We start from the raw sequence: 9,826 nt of genomic DNA, 5'->3' as shown, positions 1-9,826 counted from the left end.
TAGCCACGTGTCATTCGTGGGAGACGGCGGACAAAACTCATGAAATCGGCCGGGTGGAGGAAATCATTTCCCAATATTTTTCCTTCAGAGCCTCATTTTTTGTTGACTAGTCCTTCAGAGCCTCATTATTTACCCCAAGAATTGCCTTCTTTTTTTCAGTCTATCCTCAAGAATTGGCTTGCAGCACTTGTTCAGAAAACAGAAAAAAATAAGAGAGAGAAGCAGAGCGCGCTGCATGTCTAACTGGGCCTGCCCGACGGATGCAAAAAGGGCCTACCAGCACCCGCGCCCACGCGAGCAAAGAGGGCTAGGGTTTCTCTGCCGTCGATTCATCAAACCCGCCTTCGCCCCGTCGCCTCACTCCTCTGCTCTCTCCCGCGACACGGATCACGCCGCCCCGTCGCCCCTCGAGCACGTCGCCGGCGCGCATCCTCACCGCTGCAGAGGTTGAGCTCTCCTCCTCCCCTCCCTCTTCCATCTGCCCCCATCCCTCTCGGATACCTCTCATCTCTCCCTGCCGCTTGCGCTGCTTCTTCTCTGCCGATGCGGATGGGTGAGCAGTCGGCCACGCGGGATGCTGCCGTTACCGCGGACGGAGAGGAGGGCAAGGATGGCTCGTTCCCCTGCGCGCGGTTTGCTCGGAGGCGAGCTCCCGGCCATGGCCGCCGTGGCCATGGGAGCTGCTCTCCGCGCTCCTGTACATGCGCGAGCGCACACCCGCACGCGCGTCCACAACTGCCCCACGCGCACACGCATGCTCACAGCCGACCTGCACATGCTCTGTCCCAAACCACTTGCGTTCTATAGTACATACTAGCAGAAGAGGGCTAGTCTGACGACCGAAGAAGCTTTGGTCACGAGCAATATGTCTGAAGCAGTCCTTGAAGTCGCTATTGCTATCAAGGCAACCGCGGAGGCAGATCCTAATCTTTACAATGCTGTCATTGGAGCTCCCTGGTTTTATGAAGGGTGATTTTATGATCATCTTAGATTATCTCAATGAGGACAACAAGGCCAGGAGCCTCTCATTCGCCCAGATATTGGAGCCTTGTCGCACGCGCTGGGTCATTCTCTACCTGTCTAAGCTCAAGGGTGGAGTGTGAGCTTTGTCGGAGCCTCGTCGCACTTGCTGTGTTAATTTCTGACCATATTTTATTGTATTTCGTGAGGAATTATGCCCTTATATAATTTGACTGAAAAGGAGATGTCTTAGACTATCTCAAAGTAACGATGCCCCTATAAAATTGGACTGTAATATGGTAGACTGTGTGGACTATGGACTGTAATTTAGACTAGATTTGTGCCTATGTCTAATTATGTGAACTCTAAACTGTGCTAGGTAATTAATTTGTGTGGACTTGATGGTCCTGGTGCATTTTTCTCTTAATATGTAGTACTATATAAACTGCTTTGTGCCGTTTAAACTACTAACAAACTATATGAACAGCATAGGTGCTGTTGATTTTTTTTTGTGGACTTGATGATCCTGGTGCATTTTCCTGTTAATATGTACTATGTATAAACTGCCTTCTGCCATTTAAACTGCTAACAAACATATGAACTCTCCAGGCCCACTGCCCCCTCCCCACTCCCCGCCCTTGCCGCCGCCATGGCGATCACCGCCCAGGTTCCGGACATCATGGGCGAGCGCCAGTCCGGCCAGGATGTCCGCACCCAGAACGGTAACTCCCTTCCCCCTCCCGCTCCTCACACCAGATTCCACGGGATTGCATGGTGTGCCGCGGGAACTATGTCTAATTCGCTGCTCAATCTCCTCCGGCTGCAGTCTCGGCGTGCCAGGCGGTGGCCAACATCGTCAAGTCATCGCTCGGCCCCGTCGGGCTCGACAAGGTACGTTCCTTCCACTTTGCAAACGAACCCTGTTACTGAAGTAGATGGGTAGCCAGGATCAGTGGAGTAGACAGGTTCTGGATCCACAGTAGTTATGAGAAAACAGCCGTTGTTACAGTCCACTAAGTTAGTGTATGCGACCTGCAGATGCTGGTGGATGATATTGGTGATGTCACGATCACAAATGACGGAGCCACCATTCTGAGGATGTTGGAGGTCGAGCATCCTGCGGCGAAGGTGATGCCTGGCAGGCATAGCTGACCTCGTTTTGTTTGAACCATTGCTTTGTTCTTAGATTTTCTGTGGTTCTTTTTTGTTTGTAGGTTCTCGTGGAATTGGCTGAGCTCCAAGACCGGGAGGTTGGAGATGGAACTACCTCTGTCGTCATCATTGCGGCAGAGTTGCTGAAGGTAAATTGATGGAGCGTCGATGCCAAGTTTTTCTTGTCTATGAGTTTCTCTGCTATTGTGCTTACACATGATGCTCCTTTTCTTTTTACCAGAGAGCCAATGAACTTGTGAGGAATAAGATTCACCCGACCTCTATTATTAGTGGCTACAGGGTAAGCTTATAATTATATGCTTGTTGCAGTACCCCTTCCATTTTGAACAAAACACAAACACGTAATGTCTTACATTACTAATACACTCTTTTACCTTCATATTCTGCCAGCTTGCTATGCGTGAAGCATGCAAGTATGTTGAGGAAAAGCTGTCTGTCAAGGTAAATGAATACTCTATGAGGAACAAATGGCAGTACAACTTTGTTCCATTGCATTCTCACTCTCACTAACATGAATATTCGTCCACACTTGTAGGTGGATAAACTTGGAAAAGACTCCCTTATAAACTGTGCAAAAACTAGCATGTCCTCGAAACTGATTACAACGGACGATAATTTCTTTGCAAATCTGGTAAGTTCCTATGGTCATGTGTTCTTCAGGTTTCTTGATCATGCCTTCTTTTTTACATATCTGTGCATAGTGGAGCTCAGAAATTGATGGTACAATTGTCGTGTATTGATTTTGGTGGCGTTTCTGAAACCTAAAATATTTATTTAGTGCATGCATGCATTTTCAGCTGCCGGTCTATTATTTATTTTGATAATGCTGCCATGTTATGGTGTTTATCGGACAAGTTACTCATGTTTGGAACCAAATGCTAGGTGTTCCGTTGTTTTTCCATTAGCCTTGGCTGAAACAATGTGACAGTTAATTAACATGGCAATGGTTTCTTAGGTTGTAGAAGCAGTTCAAGCTGTGAAGACTACAAACTCAAAGGGAGAAGTGAAGTATCCAATCAAGGTAAGCAAAGTGCATTTGGTTACAATACTACATTAAATATAAGTTTTCTATTCGTAATTGCTGTATATCAAGTTATGTCAATTGTGCTATTGCAATTGTAGATTTAAGTTTCTGGGTCCCTTCTCTCTGAATGTAGATATAAGCTGCACAGCCTTTGTGGACTCTTTAGGCAAAATTTATTTTACAGCTTGTGCTGTTGTTTTGCTTTATGCACCAATTGTATTTCCTGCTGGATGTATTAGACATCTTGATATTACACGTGCTAGTGTATAGTAATCTTACGTCTACCTTAATGTTGGGCTGTCCTTTACCTGATATTCATTCAATTCTACTGCCACTTAAAATTGTTCTCCTGTATTAATACTGTAATGCCTTCTTATGTATTGGCCATGATGTTTGATTCATTTAACACGCGGTTAGGGGAATTGTTCTTTGTGCCATTTATAATTTTGCTTGTAAACTGCTGCTCTTTTGTTCTGCAGAGTATTAATATTTTGAAAGCTCATGGTAAAAGTGCCAAGGAAAGTTACCTGCTGAATGGTTATGCGCTGAACACTGGCCGTGCAGCTCAAGGAATGCCTACCAGAGTAACCCCTGCTAGAATTGCTTGTCTTGATTTCAACCTTCAGAAGACGAAAATGCAAATGGGTGTTCAAGTCCTTGTATCTGATCCAAGGGAACTGGAGAAGATCCGTGAGAGGTATATTCATTTTTTGTAGTTTGCAGTTCATTATTATGTTTCTTTTTGTTATCTACAGAATTAATCTGCAATGAATATGCTCTCTCAGATAACCTGTTTGTTTCTAATTTCCTGTGGTGGGTCTTTATTCCTTTTGCCATTTTACAATCAATTTATTTTCTATTTTAGGGTACTCAATAGTACCTTGGTTCTTTTTGCAGAGAATCTGACATAACGAAGGAGCGAATTGAGAAAGTTCTCAAGGCTGGTGCTAATGTTGTATTTACCACTAAGGGAATTGATGATATGTCATTGAAGGTATGTTTTCATACCTCGGGCAGAGTTAGATAATTAGATTGCTTTTCCCATCCTTAATATAATTTGTATACTGTTTGCCAGCACACAAACAATTTATGTATTTGGTTGGACCGGTCCACGTTTGTGAATGTCATATTTTTCTTAGCTGCTGGTACTTTTGGGGTGGTACAGACAGAATCTGTTATACTTCAGTTAGCATAATATGTTTGTTAATTTAGCCTTATGGCAGAATTTATCGCATATCACTGCCAACTTATGTTCCCTTCCGATAGTACTCAATCTGAAGTTTTTCTCCTCGGAAGTGTCTGTTTCATAATTCATTTGGTTTTTATGAATTTGAAAAGATGTACTGGGTTGTTGTTGTGTATGTGGATGTCACTTTGTGTCGACTGTAACTAAATCTGCTGTATTGGCGTTTGATGAAACATCATTTCAGTACTTTGTTGAGGCTGGAGCAATTGCAGTAAGACGTGTGCGTAAGGAGGATTTGCGCCATGTTGCCAAGGCAACAGGTGCAACAATGGTATGGCTTATTTCTTCATATTGTCATATTGCCGATTAGATATTTATGATCAAGGAGTACTTTCATAATTTACACTCTTTAATCTCAACCACGATTTACCTGATTTTGTTGAAATATTACTAAAGTTGCTTGCTTCTGTTTAAAAGATTCTAAATGTCGGAATGCATTTATTTGATGATTTCCCGTTTCTCAATATTTGCTATTCCAGGGTAGCAGCTTACCAGTCTTTTGTTTTGCAATAGGACTTTGTTAGTAATAAAACAACTTCTATCATTGATATTCCCAAGTAATAATGCAAACAATTACTTTCTCAAGCCAAAATGAACTACGTGTCAGTATCCTAAATTAACAAGAATCTGCAGGTGACTACTTTTGCTGACATGGAGGGTGAAGAAACATTTGATCCATCATTCCTTGGACATGCCGACGAGGTCGTTGAGGAAAGGATTTCTGATGATGAAATAATTCTGGTGAAAGGCACAAAGAACACAAGTGCGGTAAGTATTTCTTCATGCCAATGTTGAGCTAGCTTTACTACGACGAATGACAACAGCATTAGTTTGAAAGCTAGAGGCATCACAATTGCTTTTCTTTTATGCAGGTTTCCATTATACTCAGAGGAGCAAATGACTTCATGCTAGACGAGATTGAACGGTCTTTGCACGACGCACTCTGCATTGTGAAGAGAACTTTGGAATCCAATACGGTAGGACTTTTGCTGATGTTCTTCCTTTACTTGTCGCCTTGTTGTTTCCCTGTTGTCATGATTTATATGGTGTGAGATCAATCTATTTGTTGTCTTTCTTTAGCATTTTTCTTGCTACCAAGTGTGAACCGGGAGTTAAAAATTTAGCTGGTGCTTTATTTTTCTTGTTCCCAGATTTGATATTTTTCCAAGATTCTTTTGTATATCATGCTTGTTGCTGGTCCATACTATGCCGTTTTTGCAGTTTTCTTTGAGGCCTTGTTTTCAATAGCTCCAATCCCAGTTCTTGAGAACTTTTTTCATGCTTGAAGGAGAATAGGAACAGTTAAAAAGCATCATTTAAATTAACCACTTTATTCTGTAGTATCTGCATATCTCGTCTGCCATTTCACATAATAGCGCTAGCATTAGATCTTCTTTCCTGGTCGGTGAATATAGTTCTGTAAGTTATCGTCTCCTTGTAGGTAGGAACTAATCAGTAGTGTATCTAACATGTATATTGGTCATGCAGGTAGTTGCTGGTGGTGGTGCTGTAGAAACTGCATTATCTGTGTACCTGGAGAATCTTGCTACAACTCTTGGATCCAGGGAACAACTGGCAATTGCTGAATTTGCAGAATCTTTGTTGATCATACCAAAGGTTTGCTCAGTTATCTTTGTACCTATGATACTTGCATACTGAACCACATGATATACTAATGGGAGCAAGGCTGTGTGATGACAGGTCCTTGCTGTTAATGCCGCAAAAGATGCAACTGACCTTGTTGCAAAGCTTAGGTCATGTCATCATAAAGCTCAAACAAATGCTGATAAGCAGCACTTATCAAGGTACTTCTTGAGTTTATTTATCTCTGTTAAAGATCTAAGCGGATTATGGCTCCGCTATGTTGCATAGGCCTTCGAAGACTAGTTTCACCACCCTCTTGAGGAAAGTAGTTATGCTCTCTGGGATGTGCATATTGAGCAATGATATACTTTCCTGTACACAGCAAGCTCCATCTCAATGTCCACTTTGAGCTTTCTTTTGTATCACACCAGAGTACTTATGGTTTTAATTTTGAACTTAAGTCGTTGAGCAAGTACACCTAAATGCATAATTTGGTAACAGTAACTGCTTTTAGATATTTTTTTAGTTCAATCATCATTCAATGTCCTTGCCCACTGCTGTTTTGTTCTGCTACTCCCTCTGTCCCAAAATAACTCTCAACTTTGTACTAACTTTAGTACAAAGTTGTACTGAAGTTGAGACACTTACTTTGGGATGGAGGGAGTACTTCACATGTTCAGTTTGTGTCTTCCGCTACTGCACATGTTCAACTTTGTTTGAATTTGCTGCAGCATGGGTCTTGATCTGACAAAAGGTGTAATCCGCAACAACCTTGAACATGGCGTCATCGAGCCAGCAATGAGCAAAGTGAAGATCATTCAGGTTGGTTGGCGCACTTGTTGTCCGCTTGTCACCCATCGTGTTCATGCCTAGATCCATGGCACATCTCATATACCTTTTTCCTCTGCAGTTTGCCACAGAAGCAGCCATTACCATTGTGAGGATTGACGACATGATCAAGCTTGACAAGGAAGAGTCTGGCCAAGAAGAGTAGCCACATGCCATTTTACGATCCCTGGTTGCTGTTTGTTATGCCATGGCTGGTTGCTTATAGACTCTTAGATGCTGCTTGTGATTTTCCTTTTCTTCCTCTTTGTATTGGCGGACGTTCTTGTAGAATGTTGTACGGAAGATGGATGTATGGGTGATTGAGTGTGCATCATTATGTGTGGGTAGTAGGACTCGTGAACGGAAGCAAATTTTGCCTGCCTGCAGCTTTTAGGGCATTGCTGATAGTTCATGCAAGTAACATTGTTGTCATATATGTATTGATCCACTGTTACCACTGCTTCAAAGGAAGCTGCTGCATCATGTTCGGCCCAATTAATATGCAGTTGCTTTGGTTTAATATATGTGAGCAATTAGACACTTAATACTTGATGAAAAGGATGTTTAGCCAAAATAAAGTAGACAATTTGAAATCTTTGTATGTAAAAAAAAGAAGAGAATTTTACACCTCCACGTTTGTGTTGGTAGCTTCTGTAGGTTTGTTTTCCCATAATTTAATGCTTGCACATTCAAGGTTATACTCATTATGTGGCAAGATTGCAACTTGAGTAATTTTTTGTGTAATATACGTACTAGACTATTTGAGTATGTATGTACTACTTCCATCCGAAAATACCTGTCATCAAAATGGGCAAAAAATGATGTATCTAGAACTAAAATACATCTAGATACATCCCTTTTATTCATTTTGATGACAAGTATTTCCGGACGGAGGGAGTATGTATGTATATCGAATCATGTTGGCAACCTTGTTTCTTTTGGATCAGGTGAGCATGTTTGGTGTTTCTTTTCTTTTGCGGGAAGATGCACATGTTTCAGCTTATTAGTAGCTTACACTTGGGCGTACAGTCTAGATCTCTGGTGTACGTCTAGTGTTAAATGTGTGCAGCGGACTCTACCCATGTGTAGTGGTCCGTTAAATCATGACTTAAGATTGATATACCAGAGAAGAAGCAGTAGAAAGATTTAATCATGGTTGGGTGGTATTGGAAGCAGTTTTTTCTTTTTTGGGTGGTTGGCAGTCGATCCAGTTCAAGAGCATGTATGGCTAGGGAAGGGCGAGCGAAATTCAGGATTCGACGCCATCTTTAGTATAGTACGTACCTTACGCGAAAATCCATCTCTGCATCCGAGCTCATCTGTACCCGTGCTGATGAAACAAATCAAAATAAATACTACAAAAATTCAAATAATTCCATTTTTTTTGTGTGTGGTAGACACTTTTTTTTTTGAAAAAACTTTCAATCTATTCATCTTCTATCATGGCAGTACAATGAACACTAGAAATAATAAAAATTACATCCAGATCCATATACCACCTAGCGACGACTACAATCACTGAAGCGAACCGAAGGCGCGCCGCCGTCATCACCCCTCCCTCGCTAGAGTCGGGCATAACTTGTTATAGTAGACAGTCGGGAAGTCGTTGTGCTAAGGCCCCGTAGGACCAGCGCACCAGAACAACAACCGTCGCTGATGAAGAATAACGTAGATCGAAAGGATCCAACCTGAAGACACACGAACATAGACGAACCACAACCAGATCCGAGCAAATCCACCGAGGATAGATCCGCCGGAGACACACCTCCACACGCACCACCGGAACGGAGACTAGGCGGGGAGACCTTTATTCCATCTTTAGAGAGCCGCCGCCGTCTCGTCTTCCTGAGTAGGACACAAATCCTAACAAATCTTAAAGGAACGACTAACAACGGAGCCCTCCCGCCGGCCCTTGCCAGGATCCACCGCGCCCCCATGGCCCTAGGGCCACCGGAGACGAGGCGGACCTGCAGCGGAGCCGGCGAGAGGCACGAACCCTAGCTTTTCTTGAAGGAGGAGGCGGCGGCTGGAAAGAGTTCCTGCATAACTATTTCTCCTACCTTGTGTGGTAGACAATTTGATGCGTGAGACCCGCTTCAAATTTCAAGTCATTTGGACATTTGATCAGCTCTCAGCAAGAAAGACAAATTGAGAGTCTGTAAAAATATTTACTGTTTAGGTACTGTTTTGACCTAATTTTTTTTTGCCAAGAGCTGATCAGATGTCCAAATGACATGAAATTTGGAGCCGGTCTCACGCATCAAATTGTCTACCACACAAAAAAAGAGTTTTTTTGAATTTGTTTGAATTTTTCCCCATAAACTGCGTAACCTCTAACCTGCAAACTGCATAACCTCTAACGAATCAGCGGTACTCGTGGCAGCGTCCGGTCGGCGCAAAGTGTAGCACCGCCGTTGGTGGCTCACTGATTTAGCAGCCCTCGCTACTCAATAGAGTGTGTACGCGCCGCGGTCGGTCCTAACGAAAACTCCAACTCGCCTACACAAATTGTCCGCGCATGGCAGTTTGAGTTAAGATGAAAACAAATCACGGCCCGTGGGCTGATGCAAATGGACGAGCGCCCGCTTCTTGTCTACGCGCGACTCATTTTTGGCTCAAATTTGAGCCGCTCTGCGTCGGCGCTGACACAGAGCGGACGCGCATGACTCCCGCCCTTGTCCTTCCCCTGGTCCGCCAGTCGGTGGCACATTGATCATTTCCTTCTCTTTTTCATCGTCAGCCAACACACCCGGCCATCCCATCCTCGCCGCCGCCGCCTAGTTTCTGGCCAGGCAGCCGCCTACTTCCACATACCTCCTCCAGCAGCACACCACGGCCGGCGGCCGTTCTTGCTGGTGTCATAGCACCGCCACGTCCACGCCACCCCCTTGCTTCCGCCGTCGCCAGCCACGCTCCAAGCTCGGCTACCTCGTCACCGGTCGCCTCCACGCCGACAGGCCTGCTGCCTGGTCTGGGAGAGACGCGAGGCTCTTCACCGGCCGACTTCTTTC

At 43.9% G+C, this 9,826-nt stretch overlaps 1 protein-coding gene across 1 annotated transcript; it reads left to right on the top strand.

Annotated features, from left to right (window-relative positions):
- The first annotated feature begins 280 nt into the window (after positions 1 to 280).
- Positions 281 to 7,335, top strand: LOC109779145 (T-complex protein 1 subunit alpha). Its single transcript, XM_020337754.4, has 18 exons — positions 281 to 446; positions 1,570 to 1,682; positions 1,787 to 1,851; positions 1,999 to 2,088; positions 2,175 to 2,261; positions 2,354 to 2,413; positions 2,524 to 2,574; positions 2,669 to 2,764; positions 3,089 to 3,154; positions 3,637 to 3,854; positions 4,055 to 4,151; positions 4,588 to 4,674; positions 5,037 to 5,171; positions 5,276 to 5,380; positions 5,892 to 6,020; positions 6,105 to 6,208; positions 6,719 to 6,809; positions 6,898 to 7,335. Exons 2-18 carry the CDS (start codon positions 1,610 to 1,612, stop codon positions 6,979 to 6,981), a joined length of 1,638 nt encoding a protein of 545 aa, XP_020193343.1. The 5' UTR covers positions 281 to 446; positions 1,570 to 1,609; the 3' UTR covers positions 6,982 to 7,335.
- Positions 7,336 to 9,826: the final 2,491 nt, after the last annotated feature.

The sequence above is a fragment of the Aegilops tauschii genome, chromosome 7 (genome assembly GCF_002575655.3).
Source record: "Aegilops tauschii subsp. strangulata cultivar AL8/78 chromosome 7, Aet v6.0, whole genome shotgun sequence".
Taxonomy (NCBI): domain Eukaryota; kingdom Viridiplantae; phylum Streptophyta; class Magnoliopsida; order Poales; family Poaceae; genus Aegilops; species Aegilops tauschii.
The sequence above is the reverse complement of the archived record's forward strand: the minus strand, read 5'-3'. Positions and strand labels throughout refer to the sequence as shown.

Excerpts from the sequence above, each read along its gene's own strand:
- LOC109779145 (XM_020337754.4), top strand. The coding sequence starts at position 1,610 with ATGGCGATCACCGCCCAGGTTCCGGACATCATGGGCGAGCGCCAGTCC. Across the intron at positions 4,675-5,036 it reads AGGCAACAGGTGCAACAATG|GTGACTACTTTTGCTGACAT; the intron begins GTATGGCTTATT and ends AAGAATCTGCAG. Across the intron at positions 6,810-6,897 it reads GCAAAGTGAAGATCATTCAG|TTTGCCACAGAAGCAGCCAT; the intron begins GTTGGTTGGCGC and ends TTTCCTCTGCAG.